General features: G+C 48.4%; 1 protein-coding gene across 7 annotated transcripts in view; it reads left to right on the top strand.

The window, feature by feature from the left end:
* DLGAP4 (discs, large (Drosophila) homolog-associated protein 4) overlaps positions 1 to 20,708 on the top strand; it is a 122,524-nt gene that overhangs the window by 89,397 nt on the left and 12,419 nt on the right. For 4 of the 7 annotated variants that reach the window (XM_005868480.2, XM_005868478.2, XM_014541423.1 and 1 more), the window contains 3 exons: positions 13,948 to 14,309; positions 16,959 to 17,047; positions 17,578 to 17,996. In XM_005868480.2, coding sequence (XP_005868542.1) covers positions 13,948 to 14,309; positions 16,959 to 17,047; positions 17,578 to 17,996 — 870 coding nt within the window. Of the gene's footprint in view, positions 1 to 13,947; positions 14,310 to 16,636; positions 16,717 to 16,958; positions 17,048 to 17,577; positions 17,997 to 20,708 lie in introns of those variants that run through there. The other 3 variants (XM_005868477.2, XM_014541425.1, XM_005868479.2) reach the window with 2 other exon arrangements.

Raw genomic sequence — 20,708 nt, 5'->3', positions numbered from 1 at the left:
TATATTTTTACTGATTTCAGAGAGGAAGGGAGAGGGAGAGATAGAAACATCAATGATGAGAGATAATCATTGATCAGCTGCCTCCTGCATGCCCCCTACTGGGGATCGAGCCTGCAACCTGGGCACGTGCACTGACTGGAATTGAACTGTGACCTCGTGGTTCATATGTCAATGCTCAACCACTGAGCCATGCTGGCTGGGCAGGAAAGGCTTTTTTTGAGAGAGTAATGCTGGACCTGAGACCTGAAGGAGGAGGAGGAATTAGGGAGGTGGTAAAGGCAGAAAGCAGCCAGTGCAAAAGCCTGGAAGCTGAGAGCCTGGTGTGTTGGAGGGTAGTGGAGAGAAATTAGAGGGATGCCTGGTAAGACAGGCATGTCAGTAGTCAACACCCTAAAACAGTGGTCGGCAAACTGCGGCTCACGAGCCACATGCAGCTCTTTGGCCCCTTGAGTGTGGCTCTTCCACAAATACCACATTCGGGCGCGCACGTACAGAGCAATTGAAACTTCGTGGCCCATGCACAGAAGTCGGTTTTTGGCCTGGGCGAGTCTATTTTGAAGAAGTGGCATTAGAAGAAGTGGGGGTACGTTCGCTGAGGTTGACCCCTCAGATTGAGAACGTTTTTAGCAAAGGCCAGCTTAGGAGTACCCTAATTAAGTTAATAACAATGTACCTACCTATATAGTTTAAGTTTAAAAAATTTGGCTCTCAAAAGAAATTTCAATCGTTGTACTGTTGATATTTGGCTCTGTTGACTAATGAGTTTGCCGACCACTGCCATAGAGGGATATGATCCCTTCTTCCCCAGCCAGTAACCCACAGCCTCTGGTCTGTGGAATCTCTTTAGGGCTGGGATTGGGCAGTTGCTCTGCGGGCCCCTTGCTAAGGAGATGTGTGGGCCTCTCAAGTGATTGTAATCACATTTCCTCACCTGCCAAGGCCTTTCCCACCTGTGTACTCAAGTGATTCACAGCAGTTCTAGAGCAATGGACAGGGCAAGCTAGTATTGTTCACGTTTTATAGATGAGAGAAATTGAGGCCCAGGGAACATAAGTCATACAATGCGTGAGTGCAGGAACTAGTGCTTATGCTCAAGGACTCCTAACTTACTGGCCATGCCTGTATGTCAGCAGCAGGTATTGGGGGGAAGCAAGTATCAGCTGAGCACATATTCTGAGGATTAGTTTATCATTTCAGGTGGGGGGGCTCTGGACTGCCAGACTTCCCAGAGAAAGGTGTTTTAAGCCCTTACTGTGCTGTCTGAGGCCCTGGTGTTAGTCCTCACATCATTTCCCGTGTAGCTAGGCTGTGTGAACAATTTTCTCTGTCTTTTCTGCCTATTGATAACAATTCTTTGGAGGCAAAAACAAAACAAAACTTGAATTATGAATGTCACATACACAAAAATGATGTCTGATGTTACATCCAGAACGGGGTGTGAAGTAGGAGGGCAGAGAAAGAACAAACATTTCAGGCTGGAAGAAGTTTTAAGATCACACCCATGGGTGTTTTGTTTGAGTCCATCTCTAGCATCTCCATCATGCTTGTGTCTAGCCTCATCTCCTAGGCAGCTCTGCTTCTTAGAAAGTGCCTCCTAATAATAAAGCAAAATCTGCTTCCCCTTAACAATCTCCACCTTCCCGTCCCCCCTCTGGTTGTAGTGTGACAACCTGTAACTATGTGTATATGTTGATTGTCTTCTGGGTATTTGAGGACAATAGCCATGCCTTTCCGAAGTGCCTCTCTCTTCCAGACCACTACTCCAGTCTCTCTAAGCCCACCCTTGTGTAAGACTAGGTGTGACTCACAGTGCACGTGTGTCACACCCCATTTGTAGCAAATCTGTAACAGACATCACTAATCAGTCACAGTTCTCTTGTTCAGTCAGTCCCAGGCTTTCTCATGCAATGCTGCTCCATATGGCTACACCCAGTTAGTAGAGGAGGCATTTCATTGTGGCTTCTGTCCTTTATTGTAAGTTTCTTGAGGACAAGGATTACTCACCCTGTGTCCTTAGTGCCTACCCAGTGCCCAATATATGGTTTCTCCTCTGTAAATAAGCACTTGTCATATGGGATGGATTTGAAACTTGTCCCCATGTAGATTGCCCTCTTCTTGTCAGGCTCCAATTTGGCAATGTCCCTTTTCCGGAATCACCAACAGTACCCACATTATCCAGAATTTAGTGGAGGCTGCCCCCTCCCTGATCCTGCACTTTTTTCTGTAGCACAGTCTCAGACCATGTGTCTGTGGTAGGCAAGAGTTGTGAAGGCATTTTTCCACACATGCTGCCTTCTTTTGTAATTCTTACTTGGGGTTCCATACCCAGGATCTTAATATAAGCTCTGAGGATGAGGCCTTGTTCCTTCCTGTGTATCTGTCCCCAGCCCTGGCACCAAGGCACTCAACATTGCCTGTGTTGACCTGAACTGAACTCATGGTTTTCCCCATTCAATTCTGTACTGTTCATTTCATCCCATCTCTGCCCAGGGTTCTTGGCTCCTGATTCTGTCACCGGATATGCCACCTGTCACTCTAGACACAGTGAATGAGCCTGTTAACACCGTCTTTCTATTCTGGGATACGCTTGGTCATTCAGAATGATGAAAGGAGCCAGCAATCAGGGTGTGCGGGATCTGGCAGTGTCTGGCTTTGCACACTGGACACAGGGGCCTGTGACAGCTTGTAAAAAGCCAGGCTTTTGTGATCCATCACCAGGGTTTGAGACCAGCCCTCCAGAAGTGAGGGTAGTTTTATGAGGCTCTTCTAAGTAGTACTTCCCAAGCTAGGCTCCTGGAACCATAGGGCTTTTGAAAGGCAGCAACAAGGTCCTCATGTTAGAACCAGTATTTTAAAAGCCAAATAGTATTTTTTAAAATATATTTTATTGATTTTTCACAGAGTGGAAGGGAGAGGGATAGGGAGTTAGAAACATCAATGAGAGAGGAACATCGATCAGCTGCCTCCTTCACACCTCCACCTGGGGATGTGCCCGCAACCAAGGTACATGCCCTTGGCTGGAATCGAACCTGGGACCTTTCAGTCCGCAGACCGACGCTTTATCCACTGAGCCAAACCAGTTAGGGCTCAAATAGTATTTTTAAAGCCAAATCTTGCATTCTCAGCCCCACCCCCCTTCCCACTACCTCACCAGATCAGACAGGGGCTGTATACGTCAAGTTTTTGCATTAGACTGGAGCCATAGCAGCCAGTAACTCTGGCCATCTTCTCCAATTCATCAGCACCCACTACTAGTAGTTATAGCTGTAATGTATGAGAAAAATCATGATCCAATAACCACAGCTTGGAAGCTGGCATCTCTTAAGCTTGGACCCCCAGGGGTGGTGGTAATAAGGTGTCCTGGGGAGTAGGGCAGGGGCCCCTGAGCAGAGCCGTTGACAGAGCCAACTCGGCAGATGGGTCTCTAAGGATAAATAAGACGATGGTTGTGGCAGATTCCAACACAAAATGGGCGAGGGGTAAATGTTGCCTGGCAGGTTGCAGTAGTAGTGATTTTTGAGAAACAGAATGCTATTTGGGGACTTCTGATCAGGAGTTAGAGAGGGCAGAGCTCTCAAGGGCCTTCCTGACCTCTGAAGTCAGGCTGGGAACCTGAAGGCAACTTCCTTCCTTGTTGGGGGGGCACAGGGTACAGACAGGGAACATACCCACACTCAGAACTTCAGGTAAGGGTCCTGGCTCTGCCACCTGATCCTCAGGGATTTGCCTTTCAGATCCTCGGTTTTCTTGTTTGTACTATGAGGAGGTCAAATTAATCTAGTAGGTCTCAAAATACCATGTAGACATTCTGTATGGATTTAAAAAGGAAAATGGTGCTGCTCCCAGAAACCTGGAGTAGGTGGGAGTTAAAAATCCTTCCCCCGGCCCTTTGAGGGCTTCCAGAACCTGGTTTAAAATTACTGGAATTACAATCTCCTAGGACCACTCCTCTAGCCCTGGAATTTGGAAGCTCCACATAATTATTTTGATCTCAAGTGCCTGGTCTCCTGTAGATTTAAACTGTGACCTCCATCCAAGGCCAACTATGTGACATGGGACAAGTGCCTCACCTCTCTGAACTTTACTTAGAGGTTGTAGTGAGACTTCTCCAAGCTGGGGATGTCCTAGGTGACTGGGAAACACATGTCACGGGTTTTGGTATTTCTGGTGAGAGGATGTCTGGGACCACACATCTGAAGAAGGGCCTGAGGAAGGGACAGTGGGCAGCCAAGGTCACAGGCAGGACCGAACACCTTTCTCTTCCATTTGCTCAGGTTCTGGTCCAGGGGGTACCAGACCTCTGCCCCCATGGCCAGCAGAGACAGAGGCTTCCATCATCTAACTCATTCAGAGAAAATTATCAAACCCAGGGATTGGGGTCCATAGTAGCCCTGACTAGAGAACTGGCCTAGCCAAGAGCTCAACCACATCCTGCTAGGTATCACCTAACTCTAGCCCTGGGCAGTGTGGTGAAGTAGTAGCTAACAGCAGCTGGCTCTAAATCAGAAAGACTGAGCTCAAATCCTTTTTTGTGACCTTAGGCTAGTCACTTCTCTTTGAGCCCCACTTTTCTCCTCTTTAAAATGGAAGTGATAAGCCTGGTGACAAGTTGGTGAGCTAATATAATTAAAGCACTTAATGCAAGGTCAGTTCATTAATTAAAGCACTTAATTCAAGGTCAGTTCATGGCTAGTCCTCAGTCAGGAATAATGCTCTGAAGCTTGTGAAGTCTTTTGATGAGCAGCTCCCCATTCTCTGAGAACCACCTGACCTGAACTGTAGGGTTCATGTGGGGAGCATTGTTTAATCCCTTCCTATAGCCCCTCTGGCTTGAACATGTCAGGACAAAAACCCTCACACCCTTGACCCCAACTGGGGTGTGAACAATGCTTCTGAAGAGCAGCTGTCTCTAGAGCAGGGGTGGGCAAACTTTTTGACTCGAGGGCCACAATGGGTTCTTAAACTAGACCTGAGGGCCGGAACAAAAGCATGGATGGAGTGTTTGTGTGAACTAATATAAATTCAAAGTAAACATCATTACATAAAAGGGTACGGTCTTTTTTTTTTTTTTAGTTTTTTTCATTTCAAACGGGCGGGATCCGGCGGGCCGTAGTTTGCCCATGGCTGCTCTAGAGGGTCAGAGAATGTGGCCCTGGCAACCAAGCAGGTCCCTTTTAGGCAGCTGCACCAGGCCTATGGGGAATGGTCATCTGTGCTCCAGATGGGGCTCTCCTGCCACCTATGTCCTGGTGCCAAGAGCCTGAACCAGACCTGGCCTGCCACCCAGAAGGGGCTTTCTCTGCTTTCACCCAACTGGACTTGAACACCACCAGAAGCACCTCCTGACTGCCTCAATTTCAAGGTTCCCAAGGGTCTCCTGCCTTTCCAAGGAAGAGGCTCTTATAGACAGGCTTTCTGGGAGCAGGGGGAGAGGGGCTAGAGCCTCAGAAGGAGCAAGAAGGTCTGAGGGCAGCTGCTCTAGCAGTCACAAATTGTGTGCCACAGGCCATGGTAGGTGACAAGCATGGACCTGCACAATATTTTTTAAAACTTTGAATTAACTAACTCCATTTTAAAATTCAGAGGTTTGTTTATTTTTGTAAGTCCAAAATTCTGGCTTTTTGCACATATTTGGTAGCTCTAACAATGCTGGACCCACATCTCTACATGGCAGCTTTGGGTCAGAAGGGGTTAGATGCCTGGTCTCCTGTAGACATTTAAACTGTGACCTCCATCCAAAGCCAGTCCACTTAGCTTACAGCTGGGGAAACTAAGGCTCAGAAAGGATCAGACTCTGTGTCAGGTAGTCAGACACACAGCCCACCATGGCCAGTGTTGAGTTTAGAACCTTGCAGTGTGGCCTCACAAAGCAGAGCTTTTGTAACACTGCCACTCATCTATAAAACATCAGTGATAAATATCTCCCCTACTAGGCCTGTATCTGGAGTAAAGTAGCACCTGGCCCAGGACTCACTCAGTAATGATGCTTTTAAATCTGTACATATGATATGCCTTGCCTGGAAAATGTTGCTGGAAGCACTGCTTACTTTCTCTTTCTGTCACCTTTCAGAAATGGTTATTTTTCAAACAACTTCTGATGCTCAGTGGTTAGGATTTGTTTGCCAGGGCTGACCAGCAGACCCTGAGCGACAGATGAATGATTACTCTGACACAGGTTGTGCTGTGAAAGAGAGGGCTAAGGGACTGCCTGGCTAGAGGGACCAGAAAGCCCCATTCGCCTGCCTCTTCAGGCTTTTATTGTAACAGCAGTTTGGGATAAAATTTATCTTTTAGATACAATCAGTAGGGTAAGTAATCTTGGGAGGACACATGCGTCTTCAGTGTCCTTTAAGCAAGGACATCTAAAGATTACACATAAATATTCCAGCAAATTCCCAAGGGTCCGTCCACATATATACAGACTTGTTTGGAAAGGCCAAGGAATAATTAGGAGCGGTCACCTTCAGCCAACCTCCCTTGATTGGAATTTCCTCCTTACAAACTTTCCAACCAAGTCTTGAGCTTCTCTACATTTGTTGAGTTCTCATTCTCACAGTCTCACTGCCCAACTTTAAGCAGAATTGCTCAAGGCTCTACCTCCCACCAGATTGTGTGTGTGTATCTGTCTATGAGTGTGTTGGAGGCTGACCTCAAGGGAGTTCAAAGTCTGAGCCAACTTAAGAGTCAGAAGTAAATCATTCAGTTTCCCTGAGTCTCATTTTACCCAGCTATCAAATAGGAATTTGTTCATTCATTCAATAAATACTGAGCCCAGCAATATATTGGGCCTGGTGCTAAGAAGGCATCCTAAGTTTATGTGATAGTTAAGGTCTCCAAGGGTGGGAACCTGTAATTAAGATACTCAGGATCCTTATCTGGTAGGCAAGAAAGGCAAAAGACAAATGAACCAATCAGTTGATCAGTACTTGAATAAAACAAACAGGATTCTCAGAGAAAGCATAACAGTTCTAGATATGGTGGTCAGCAAGCCCCTCATTTGAGTACGTGACATCTAAGCTGAGACTTGAAATCAGGGTGAGAATAAGCAACATACAGACAGAGACACACACACAGTCTGGTAGGAGGAAGAGTTGAGCAACTCTGCTTAAAATTGGGCATGAGATCATGAGAATGAGAGCTCAACAAACCCTAAGCACTGAGCATCATAAGTTGTTTGAAAAACAACCATTTCTGAAAGGTGGCAGAGAGAAAATAAGCATGCAGTGGGGAGGGGGGTAATTACTTCAAACAGAGAATAACAGGTACAAAGGTCCTGAGGTAGGTACGTGTCTAGAGTGAGGAGTAGCAAGAGGCTGGTGAGGCTGGAATGGAATGAGCAAGGGGAAAGTGCAGGAACTGAGGCTGGAGAAGGAGGGCATGGGTCAGTTCCTATTGTAGGCCGACGTAGGCAATGTGGAGTCTCTTCTTCATGAAGTAGAGAGCCTCTGAAAAGCTTTAGAAAGGGGAGGAAGCAATTCAATTTATATTTTAAAGAATTCCTCCGACTGCTGTTTGGAGAGTGGTTATGGGTGGGTTGGGCCACAAGCAAAGCAAGGAGGCCAGGGGTAGAAGGTGGAAGCCTAGACCAGTCTGCTGGGGATGAAAGAAGCAGGTCCCTGTAAGATGTGCTTTTGTCTGGGAGGAGGAGGAAGAGGGAGTGCAAATTCCCAGGCTTCTGGAGTATGTAACTGAGTGCATGGTGTCCCTCTTGGAGAGTTAGGCCAATGTGGGGGAGGAGAGGATTCAGATTCATGCTGTACATGCTCAGCTTGCCATGGCCTTAACACTTCACCCAGCACTGCCTAGTGCACTGGGCTATTGAAATAGGAAGTGATACACCCTCCCAGCTGCTGTCAGGTCTGCATGCTGTAAAATCCTCTTGACTGCAGGCTAGTTTAGGGGGACTTTATGAGGGATTCTAGGTGCAGAAGAAAGATGCCTCCGTTTTCATTGCCCAGATGGCTCCAGGAAGCCACGGACCTCATCTAAGAGGAGGTAGCCCTCTCAGGCCTCCTTGCCTCTGTCCTTATCTTCCCTTCACCAGCTAAATTATCTAAACTCCACTTTGCCAAGCTGTGCCCTGCTCAAATCTGTCTTCCTGTATCTTGGGCTATGCTGCCCTGCTTCTTTGCTCAGAGAGGATCCCCTCCCTGAAAGCACTGCCTTTCCTTGTCACTCAGTGTCTCTCCTTCCAGACCCAGTCAACCTTAATGTCTTCCCAAAAGGATGTCCCAAGGAGTGATCATTCTTTCCTTCATCCAGAAACCACGGTAACAGGAGTTACAGGGACCCACCCCATGATTACACAAAGCATCATCATCATCATCATATCTGTCATCTCCTTGGCTCCTACACACAATATATTGGATATCTCACCCCATTTGCTGAGTGAAACAATTAACGTACCCAAGGCTGCTGCCTCCATGTGACCCTCAGTTGAGTTAATGCAATGGATGGGATACAAGGTAGTGGTCAGCCTTCAGGCAACCTGGGTTCAAGCCCCAACCCCAGCACTGCCTAGGCTGGGAGATGAGCCAGGATGAGTTGCTCCACTTCTCTGAACCTCACCTTAAAGTGGGGTAATGACAGACCTACCTCTCACATATACCCATGTGGAGGATTCACTTGGCCAAAGTATAGTCAATTCTCATTATTCATGGTAGTTATGTTCATAAAGTCTCAGAAACACTGAGATAGCAAATATTGAACCATTGCTCCTAGGGGAAATGTAGGGACCTGAAAGCCTTGATTGATTTTCACCCACCAATCAGCATGTAACCCTGTGTGTTTCTGTTTAAAGAATACTAGACAGCACTTCAGCACTACGCTTGAGGAAGGGGGGCATTTTAAACAGAAATCACCAACAAAAAGCACAAAAATGTGAAAAACACAGCACTAAAGAGACCAGGAAAAGAACACTTGCTTATAACTTTAAGCTAAGCTAACTCTTAAGGCACAGTGAGGGATGTGACTTCCAGACTGACACAGTGGGAAAGGGGGGGGTCACATGGGCTGCCAATAGGAAAGTGGTTCTGAGAAGGCAGTCTGTCCCTGATCCTGACCTAGCTAATTGAATTCTCTCCCAGCTTCCCCTGCTTTGGGGGAAGAAGCAAAGGGAAAGAGGGAGGAATTTGAGGCTGGATGGGTGGGAGTCTTCAGTACTATTTGTACCATATACAAATGAGTTGCTGGATTTCGCTGTGTGGTTTGACAGGTTATGCAGTGAGAGAGGGCATGGGATCTTATAGGTCCTCAGCCTCCCTCTGAAAAGCCTATTCCTAAGGTTGGCAGAGGCAGCAAAAAGAGTTTAAGGAGTTCTGGCTCTGCGTCCAGCTCTGTCCTTTCATGTGGGGCCTTGAGTGGGCCCCATTGCCTCTTCTGTAAAGCCTGCTGTCATGGCTCCCACAGTCTGGTCCCCTGCATCCGTCCCTATTCTAGACCTCTTCTTCAGTCCCCTGCCCAGTTTGGGCCCCTGGGAACCAGCAAGCACAAGGGCTATGCTAGGCCTCAGGACTACTAGCAAGTGCATCTTGGCCTCCAAGGCACGTGCAGGGGGCCATCTCCCTGGGTTTGCTGTGTCCTCCAGTCATAGCCCCTCTTCTGAACATCTGAAGCTCTGTTTAGCCATCTTATACACCTTGACATTAAAAAACAAAATGCAGAAACAAAATTTATTCTGGCATAATAAATAGGGTTTGCTGGATAAAATCTTGGGGCAGAGGCAGAAATGAGACAAAAGGACTCATTAGAAGAAGCAAGGACTTGTACAGTGTGGGGCAGGGAGTCTGGGCTGGATGTTTATGGCCAGGACAGGTTGCATGGAGGAGGTGTCACACACTGGCTTCTGTCTGAACCTTGGCATGAGGGATTGGCATGGCCATGATGGGGGCAGGGAAGCATGTGGCTCCTGGGGGTGGTGGTTCAGTGTACACATGCTGCTGTGGCTCAGCAATGCTTCATTCAGGATCTCTGAAAATATAAAACACAAGGACCAGCTGGAGGAGATGGTCACACTGGAGGGATGCTCACTTCTAGGCTTCCAAGGCAAATCTGAACGTCTTCCAGAGTGAATGGACAAAGAGTTAGACCTATGTGCCAAGGGGTTAATTGTGGCACATAAAATGTCTCCCTAGGGCAGGAAGGGCAATCGTCACAGTCTGGCCAAGTCCAACATCTTGGGTCTCTGGGGCACTTGCTTCTTCTAAAGTTTAATTGGCAAATGTTGTGCATTTCTGGGCTGGACACTGGTCCACTGACACACACAGGACACACTCAGAATCATGGCCACAGCCCTGAGTGCTCCAGCTGATCCACAAAGAGAGGAAAGGGGCAGACTCTGCCTGAGCCAGAAATAACAGGGTGAAGAACTGGGTGAAGTATGAGAATCAGGGAGGACATGAAAAGGAATTCTGGCAGAAACAAGTGCACGTGCAAAGGCTTGGGTGCATGAAGAGTGAGCTGTGTTTGGGAAAGTGCATTTGGCTCTCTGATGCTGCAAGAAGCATGCTGGGGAGTGGGAGGACAGGAAATGAAACTGCACAGATAGGTGAATAGGACCAAACCGAAATTGTCCAAATTTGGGAGGCAGTTAGAACCTTGGATACTAAAGTGCTGGGAGCTTTCACTAAATAACTGTGACTTTTGGGAACTGGGTGCAGGGTTTGTATCAATGATGAGATTAATTTTATTATCCAACAAATATTTATTGAGAGCATTCTGTACTTGAAGTATTACTCTTGGCCTGAGATTACGACCTGCTGTGCCAAGACAGACAAGAGTTCCCCCAACTGTTCTAGTCCTATAATCATCAAGCAAATCCCTAAATGAGCTAAGACAAATGTGATAGGTCCTCTGATGGAGATCCTGAGTGATATGAGAGTAGAGGGCAATCAAAGGCGGCCTCTCTGAGGATGACAGTTGAAACGTGAGGAGGTGAGAACAGCTTTCCAGGCAGAAAGAACAACATGTATAAAGCTGGGAGGAAGTGTAATGGGTATGAGAAACACAGGATGGCTGGAGTGTGATGTTGGAAGGGGCTGGGGAGGCGATGGCCTGTGTAACTAACATTTCACACATGTGAAATGAGAGGTGTCCTATGCAGTCAGGTCCCATCCCCATGCCCTGGGGAGGACAGTGCTTAGAGCCAAGGGATGCCTGCCACCCAGAGAGCCCATGAGGCCCCGAAATCCTCTCTGTTAGTTACACTGCCTATCTGGCTGGGACCTGTGCCCCAGGAGACAGAGAATCCAAGATAAGTTCACTTTTCCTCTTATCGCATCTGGCCATCTGGCCTGGCCTCCCGATAGGTTGCTTTCTGTCTGAGTGGCTGCCTCAGCCAGGGCTCACGGCCTCTGAGAATACGTCAGGACTCTGGGCCTAGACAACCCTGAGAGCGAGATTAGAAAGTTAGTCCTCATTCAGTCCAGACCCCAGACTGTGGGCAACCCCATTGTATCCTGGGGTGGGGAGGTTCCCTCTTCCACACAGATCCCTAAACACAGACAAATCAATTCCTGAAATCCCCAGTGAGTCCTGGCTTCAGCACTCTGCTCTCAATGTCCAGCTCTTGGGGGAAACTGCCCCTCAGCTAATCAGAGAACCACCCATCCTCCCTACCAGTGGCTGGGGAGCGGTAAAATTTTGGCTCCCACCCCTATAACAGAAACTGGTAGGAGCCATGCCAGCCCTGGGCCTGTCTGAGCCTTAACCCCTGTGATACAGCCTGTGTAATCACTGTGCATGTATTTAGTCTTTTGTCATTTCATCACCTGTGCAAGTTCATGTATCCATAGTCAAGATACAACAGTTCCATCAATTAACACACACAAGGATTCCTCTTGTCACCTTCTTATAACCACACTTACATCCCCACCTCTTGTCCATCACCCTCTCCCCCAAGCTGCCCCACAACCACCAATTTGTTCCCCGTCTCTATAATTAGGTGATTTCAACAATTTTTAAATATGCTTTTATTGATTTCAGAGAGGAAGGGAGTGGGAAAGAGAGAAACATCAATGATGAGAAGATAATCATTGATCTGCTGCCTTCTGCACGCCCCACACTGGGGATCGAGCCTGCAACACAGGCATGTGCCCTGACTGGGAGTCGAACCGTGACCTCCTGGTTCATAGGTTGACACGCAACCACTGAGCCAGGCGATTTCAAGAATTTTTTAAATAAAAGTATACAGTACGTAACTTTCTGAGATTGCTTTTTTCACTCGGCATTATTCACTTGTTGCTTATATCAATAGTTCATTTATTTTTATTGCTGAGTAGTCTGGATGTACCAGTTTCTTACTGTTATTCACCCACTGAAGGACATCTAGGTTTCCAGTTTTGGGTGATTACAAAATAAGCTGCCATGATCATTTAGGTTTTTGTGAACACTTTACCATTTCTATGGAATAAATGCCCAAGAGTAAATTGCTGGGTTGTATGGTAATTGCATGCTTAGTTTTAAAAGAAACTGCCAAACCATTTTCCAGGGTGATTATGTCATTTTACATTTCCACTAGCAGTATGTGTGATTCAGTTTCTCTGCATCGTTGCAAGCATTTGGTGTTGTCACTGTTTTTTATTTTAGCCATTCTGTTAGATTTGTTTAGTGATAATCCATAGTGACAGATGGAGAGATTTTGTGTCTTGTCCATAGCCCCTGTGGCACCTGGGCCTCGTTTTGTGGGATTCCATTGGGCCTTCGCCCTCTCCATAATTGGTAGCTCCTTGAAGTTAGGCTTAACCTCACTCATCTGGCTCCTGCTCCCAGCCTGGCCTGGACCCATGGAGAGGCTTGTTCCAGTCCTCATGGGGAAAAGGCAGTTGAGGTTAAGATGCTGAGAAAAACCACTGGATCTAACTCAGCCCCTCACAGCAAGTAGCTCCTGCTGTTTGAAAAGCACCTTCCAGCCTGGCCAGTCTTTCTCAGTGGTTAGTGTCGACCCCTAAACCAAAAGGTTACTGGTTCTATTCCTGATTAGGGCACATGCTCAGGTTACAGGTTCAATCCCCAGTAGGGGGCATGCAGGAGGCAGCTGATTGATGTTTCTCATAGATGCTTTAATTTCTATCCCTCTCCCTTCCTCTCTCTCAAAAAAATAAACACATTTAAAAAGAAGAAAAGCACCTTCCATTTTGGGCAAAAAGTTCAGCATTAAGAAGCCATTTGTGGGCCTTTGGTGTTTTGTGCCCCTGCTGTGAGCCAGCCCTAGGACACGCTGGGAATGGGATTCAAAGATTACATCAACTCCCACCCATGGCAGGTCCTGGTTCCCTGAATCTTGGTGGAGAACGGGAAGTCAGACCAGATGTGATGGTGTCTTGAGGGAGGCAACTGGTGTATAGGTTTTCACACAAGAGGAGGTGGTGGGATGGGAATGGCAAGATGGGAAAAGGGTTAGCTGGGCCCTGAGGGATGTGTTGGTCTTTGCTCAGACATAGATGGGACATCCAAGTAGAGAGAACAGGGGTAGAGGGAAGGTAGAGTAGAAGGAAAGGAGCAGTAGCAGGGAGCAGTAGGTCTCTCAGTGAGCCTGAGGAAAGCAAGGTCAATCATTCCTTAGCCGTCCTGACCTTCACTCTGTTGTCACTGCCTCCCCTGTCAGGCTCTGTCACAGCCTCCGGCACCATGAATTTCACCTCCTAGCCCATTCCACTGCTAGGTAATACCGTTGTGTGTGTGACTGTGGTGAGGTGGAGGGTGTCTTTGGTCCACGTTGGCTTCCCCCACTAGACCTGGCCTTGGCGCCTAGCATGAGGGTGGCCAGGGCCTATGTCTGTCTTGGTCATTGCTGTGTCTAATCCTCATTCTCCTGCTCCAGAAATCCTTGCTGAGGGAACTGCTGAGGCCAGGGCTAGAACCAGGTCAGGTAGGGCTTCAGACTTGAAAGGGGCTTAAGAGAGTTGGGGGCCTCACCTTGTCCCTTGCCCTCCTCTCATCCATCTGCAGGTTCATCATGCCTAGTAGCGTATAAGAAGACCCCACCACCGGTCCCTCCACGTACCACATCAAAGCCGTTCATCTCAGTCACGGTCCAGAGCAGTACTGAGTCTGCCCAGGATACCTACCTGGACAGCCAGGACCACAAGAGTGAGGTGACAAGCCAGTCGGGCCTGAGCAACTCGTCGGACAGCCTGGACAGCAGTACTCGACCGCCCAGTGTGACACGGGGTGGAGTCACCTCAGCTTCTGAGGCCCCAGAACCACCCCCAAAATATGCAGCTCTGAAGAGTGAACAAGGGACACTGACCAGCTCCGAATCCCATCCTGAGGCCATCCCCAAAAGGAAACTGTCATCTATAGGAATACAAGTAGGGGCCCCTTTTTGCACTCTGTGTCATCAACTCGCTCTGTGCACCTGTCTGCGTGTAATTACATCTGGTGAAGGCCCACTACGTCTCCTGGGTGAAAGTGGTTTATCTGTGTATTTGGGGGGATCTAGTCGCAAGTGGCCAAATCAAATTCCACCGTTAGCCATACCTTCCTTGAGTTTGCCCACACGTGCTGCAAAGTCTGCAACCGTGGATACCTGTCCTTCCTCCTCCAGTGGGTCATCCCAGTGAATGTAGTTACACTCAGCCAGCCATCTCCTGTCCGCTGTTTGTCCATTGTCTGTCTGTCCACTCCACCTTTTGCCCTGCCAGCCAATGCGTGGGAGGCGGGACTGGCCTAACAGTTCTCTAATCCAAGGTCAACTCGGGTGTGGAGGCCACAGTCCCACTTGGCAGTGGGAGCAGCGTGGAGCGTAGACACGGATGGGCCGGGGCCCAGGACCCAGGGCCCTTGAGCCACAGGGAATACTCAAGGGGAACTTTGCCCAGAGCCCTCTTGGACCCTGGGGACAGGTAGGTGGCTCAAGGCACCAGGCCTACGTCAGATTGAGAAGTGTGATGCCGTTCCAGATGCCTCCCTCCATGGGAAAGGATCCAGGGAGATAACTTTCCAGGACCAAGTGGCCAGAGCCAGGTCTGCTCACTGGAAGCCCAACTCACTCTGCACCCATGGCCATGATGACACACAGCAGGGCAGGGTGCACTAGCTTCCCCTCCACTGCTTCACTGCACCTCCTGCATGCACCTAGTGTCAGTAATCTGTTTCTATTAGTAGAGCTGGGAAAAGTTGGGCCCTGCCTTGCAGTTTTTAAGAGTTGCTCTAAATCCAGATTGAGAGGTTTCTCCTTGCTCTGGCTAGACCTCCAGACTAAAGTGGAGCACACCTGGCAGAAAAGGCAGCTACAGTGGGCCAAGAGCTTGAGGAGGTGGAACTCCTCCCGTCCCCCACCCCCCACCCCGCCTCAACCCCAGGGGACAGTCAAGAAGATGAAGGTGGTGTGCATTGTGGCTTAGGTTTGGAAGGGATCTCCATTTTCCCAGCCGCCCCTGAGCAGGGACATGGCCAAGTAGATAACAAAGCACTAGAATGCCAAAGGAACGTGGTACACAAAGGGGACTGAATGGACCAAACAAGGCTCACTGAGCAATTTCTTGCACTTGCCTGAAATTTTCCCCCCCCCCCCAAGAGGCAGCTCTGGACTTCAGTTTCTCTGCATATAAGGAGAGAGTTGGCCAGGAGACGCTCCTGTTTTCTGGGCTCCTTCATGAGGGATCCAGCCCTGCCCTATACAGTGCTCCAGGAGGGATTCCCAGAAACACAGAAAGTAGCCTCATCTCTGACCATTAGTCCTGACCGCCCAGAGTCTTTGGGTAGCTCTGCCCTCTCCTGGCTAAACCAGATGCTCTCACCTTTCTGGAAGGTCTGAAGGAGAGTTAGGCTCATCCTTGATTCCTTTACTCAGAAGTATACACAGGGATAAGGACTGTAGTTCTTGGGCCCATCCTGGGCTTCCCCTTCCCGGATCCACCTCTACCCCCATTCCGTGCTCCTGTCCAGTGATGCTGCATTTCCCAAGCTTGCTTTTGCTGAAGGAGAAATGTGGCCACATCCCCATGGCGAGAAGGAGCCTGGTGCTCGGTCCCCTGCCCCAGAAAGCTCCCTGGCCCCTGCTTCTTCCATAGAGCCAAGAGACTGGAGAGTCTCCAATTTCCAAGGATAACCTGGCAGCCCTTGTCCCATTCCTTTGTGCCTCAAGCCCTGAGTCAAGTGTGGGTTCTCCCTCATTCATAACAATCATGGAAGGGCTGGCGTGGCTACTCCATGGCCACACACCTTTGTCCCAGAAAAGAAAGGCAGGCCTAGGGCATCATCGTTGCTGTGTTTCCTTCTACTTCACAGGAGTATAGACAGAGAGTGCTAGCTTTGCACTTGGCCCTGGCCCTGGCCCTGGCCCTTCCTACCGCTTCCCAGGCAGACCAGTGCTAAAGGTAACCTCAGCCAAGTGTGAGTGAGGCCCAGGAATGGCATCTTATAGAGTCCAGGGACTTTGCCATCTTTCCCATTGGTGACCATTTTCAAACCCAGAACTGCTGTCCAAGTTTTGCCCCTAGTACAGGTACCTCCAGCCTGTCCTTCAGCTGCAGGGTTGGGAAACTGAACACTGTTGCCTTGAGACAGCCCCATCTTCAACTACACCAGATAACGGCTGTGGCTTTGTGTGTGTGTGTGTTTTCTTTCTCTTTCGTTGTCCTTTCTCCCTCCCTCTCTCTCTCTCTCTCTCTCTCTCTCTCTGATGCGTGTAAAGGAGAGGACTAGAAGGAACGGTTCCCACCTCTCGGAGGACAACGGACCCAAAGCGATCGATGTGATGGCACCCTCCTCAGAGTAGGGAAAGCCAGTCATCTCCACCCCATCCCACCTCCTGCCCGCCTCCGCGCGAATGAGCAGTGCCCGGCTTAACCTGGTCCGGCCTTGGGCCCACGTGCAGTGTCCGCATGCCTCGTGTTCGTCTGTCCAAATGTCCGTTTGCGTCGTCCCACTAATGTGAATTTCAGCATCAAGTGTGGTGTTTGTTTTTTATTTTTGTCTTTGTCTCCGTGCCGTTGCTGTCCTTGTCCTTCAATAAGGTTGACTGCATTCAGCCAGTGCCAAAAGAGGAGCCCAGTCTCGCTACCAAATTCCAGTCCATCGGGGTTCAGGTAGAGGACGACTGGCGGTAAGTCGTATGGAGGTGGTGGCTGCTTCTCCCCTCTCCTCTTCCTCCCTCTGCTCTCACCTCCCCTGTGCCTTCTCCTCCTGCTCTCCCTAACCCACTTCTCCTTGCTGAATTTCTAATAACCAAGCTGGGTTTGGGTGTGGGCTGTGGCCCAGGAATGGGAGGCCGGGCAGGCAGGTGGGTGGGTAAATGAGCAGTTGCTCTGTGAGATGAATCAGCCCACAGGGGGCCAACAGCTGGGCTGAGACGTGAGCTACCCCAATGTTGGTGGTCTTCCTGGCCCCACTGCAGCAAACAGACAACCTTATGACCTTGTCCTTGTGTGTGTATGCGTGTGGGTGTGGGCGGGGCCAGGGCTGAGCAGAGAATGAGACGGGGGCTGTGGGACCCGCTTCAGGCGCATGGTGAGCAGATGATGCATCCGTTTCTCTGTCTCCCGTGTGTCCGGGTTGGGGTGGCCTCTGATCTCTGGCTCTCTTGGTGACTCTTATCTCTTCCTGTCCCCACCCCACTCCACCCCCCACCCACAGAAGCAGCATCCCCTCTCACAGCATGTCCTCCCGACGGGACACCGACTCAGATACCCAGGATGCCAATGACTCGAGCTGTAAGTCATCTGAGAGAAGCCTCCCAGACTGTACCCCACACCCCAACTCAAACTCCATCAGCATTGATGCCGGCCCTCGGCAGGCCCCCAAGATTGCCCAGATCAAGCGCAACCTCTCCTATGGAGACAACAGCGACCCTGCCCTAGAGGCATCGTCACTGCCCCCACCCGACCCCTGGCTTGAGACCTCCTCCAGCTCCCTGGCAGAGCCAACACAGTCAGGGACCTGCCGCCGAGATGGCTACTGGTTCTTGAAGCTACTGCAGGCAGAAACAGAGCGGCTGGAAGGCTGGTGCTGTCAGATGGACAAGGAGACCAAAGAGAACAACCTCTCTGAAGAAGGTAGGTGCTACAAGGACATTGTCCTGGGTGAGGGGAGAAGGGATGGACACTAGTTCTCCAGCTTCTGACCAGACAGCCTCAAGCCTCCTAGTGGGAAGGGTCCTTTAGGTTCTCTTCCTGCATCAGCTGTGAGCTCATCTCTTATTTTCTTTCCCCCCCCCCCCCCCCCCATCTATCCATCTACCTAGCCAAATCTTTTTCCAGAGAAGACTTATGGCCATAGCTGCCAGTTGAGTAGGCTGTGGGGTCAGTCACACCAGGGTTTGAATCCTAGCTCTTTCCTTACTAGTGAAGTGACCTTGTTCAGGTTACTCTGAGCCTGTTTCCTTATGTTATGTAGAGCTAATCCTACTCTCTAGCTGCATAAGCACATTGTGAGGATTGAATGTGGCAGTCATGTAAAGGACCCAACAAAGTGCTACTGTACCATAATTATGCCTTCGGCAGCTCTGTATTGAGCACCTAGCACAAAGGATCTGTGGGCCTCAACAGGGTTCAAGGAACTATGAATCGGTGAGACAGAAGTCATCTACTTTTCCACTTATGTTTCTATCTATACCATGCCTATTTCTAAATATTCCCCTGAGAAATTAGTTCAAGAAAACTAGAAATATGTAGGGAGCCTAAATTCACAGGTGGTTAATATATAGGAGAGTGGTGGTTTGGAGGCAGGCTCCTGTGGGAAGCTCCAGGCCACAGTGCCAGGAACCACACCTGTACTGGCCTGGTTCAGCCAAGGCTGCAGTCTTCAGCCAGCCTCTTGCGCAGAAAGTCCAAGAAGACCAGGTCTGCAAGGTATCCAGAGGGTCGGAGCCAGCATCTCACTGACCCCTGGGATGGGGCCTGAAGAAGCACCCTCTGATGACTCAAAGAGTGCTTCAGAGTCACTGTTTTCACTGTCCTCTAGGCCAGTTCCTATCTTTTTTTTTTTTTTTTTAACTAAAGCATTAGCATTCTTAGTTGTTTGTATTGATTTTTAGAAAGAGAGGTAGGGAGAGAGATAGAGCTAGAAACATCGATGAGAGAGAAACATCGATCGGCTGCCTCCAGCACGCCCTCCTACTGGGGGTCCAGCCCACAAGCTGGGCATGTGTCCTGACTGGGAATTGAACCAATGACCTCTTGGTTGAGCCACATCAGCTGGGTCAGTTCCCACTGTGTGTGTGCAGGGAACTGTTGTGAGGTATTTACCTATTACTTTTTACAGTAGTATTTTAAAAATTGGAACGGAGACAAGGATCAGTGAGAGCACTAAAAGGCTAACAAGCCATCCAACCCACTGCCCTGCCTTAGCCTTATCCACTGTCAGCCTCATCAGCTGCATATTCTGTGTTTGTATTTACCTTCACATTTCTTCTTTTAATGTGATTACCTTTTATTTCAACTCTAAAATTCATTATCATTATATATTGATTTCCTGCTATAATAGATGAGTATTTAGCTCTGTCACCTCCACCTCCTGTCCTACCCTCCATATATTACATCACAGTTTTGGGTTAAATAACAACCAATATTTCTGTTTACTAAGAGCATGTAAATATTGTTCACTGCAGAGCCAAATAATATATTATGGTTTCTTTTCTTTTTCTTTTTTTAATATATTTTTATTGATTTCAGAGAGGAAGGAAGCGGGAGGGGAAAGATAGAAACATCAATGATGAGAGAGAATCATTAATTGGCTGCCTCCTGCACGCCCCTCACTGGTGATCGAGCCCACAACCCAGGCATGTGCCCTTGGCTGGAATCGAACCTGGGACCCTTCAGTCCGCAGGCCGACACTCTATCCACTGAGCCAAACCAGCTAGGGCTATTTTCTTTTCTTACACATTTTGTTTTTCCTAGAATGAATAGTTGCCCCATCTTTCTTATATACTTTATTTTCTAAACTCTTATTTGTAATTTTTTCATATGTTCCACCAGATCTGCTAACCCTCCAGATGTGCACACATGATTTCCTGTTTTCCCTGCTGTCCTCTCCTATCCTCTGCTCTGATCTAGCCAGGTAGCTTTCTGGGCCTGCTGCCTAGCTGCTGTCCAATGACTTCCCTTTTGGTCTTGGGGCTGCCCTTGGCCACTTTCCCATGATGGACACCATGCTTTTTGGACCACATGTTCTTTTGCTTTCTTGGCATCAATCAGTCCCTCATCTTACTAGAGCATACCTTCAACTGGAGGTAAATTTTTGGAAACTGCCATGTCTTTAATTCAGACCTCACACAGTTTGCTGGATGTAGAGTTGAAAGTAATAAATAAAAATTATATATAAATGTATTTATATGTATATACAATTTATATATATATATATATAAAGTAGAAAATCGTTTTCCCTCAGTATCTTAAGGGCTGTATGTAATGTGTTAGCTTTCATTGTTTGTAATGAAAAGTTTGGTGCCATTCCAATTCTTAATCCTTTGTATTTTTTTTTATTTTGGAAGCTATTAGGATCTTCACTTTATTTATCTTGTGAAACTTCTCAATGATGTGCTATGGAATGGGTCTTTGTCCACTTATTGTGCCAGTAACAAATAGGGCATTTCTAAAGGGTGTCCCAAAATTCACGCAAGAAATAATTTTGATAGAAAACACGGGTTTATAATTAAAAATTGTAAATTTTTATTGATTCATAAAGTATACAGTATAGGGTTATGGGAATAGCATCATATCGGGTAAATGGCCTCCACGGCTTTGCTGGCACATACGCACTCTTTTGTT

This window comes from Myotis brandtii, unplaced genomic scaffold, assembly GCF_000412655.1.
Source record: "Myotis brandtii unplaced genomic scaffold, ASM41265v1 scaffold27, whole genome shotgun sequence".
Lineage (NCBI taxonomy): Eukaryota > Metazoa > Chordata > Mammalia > Chiroptera > Vespertilionidae > Myotis > Myotis brandtii.
This window is presented reverse-complemented; position numbering and strand designations above follow the sequence as displayed.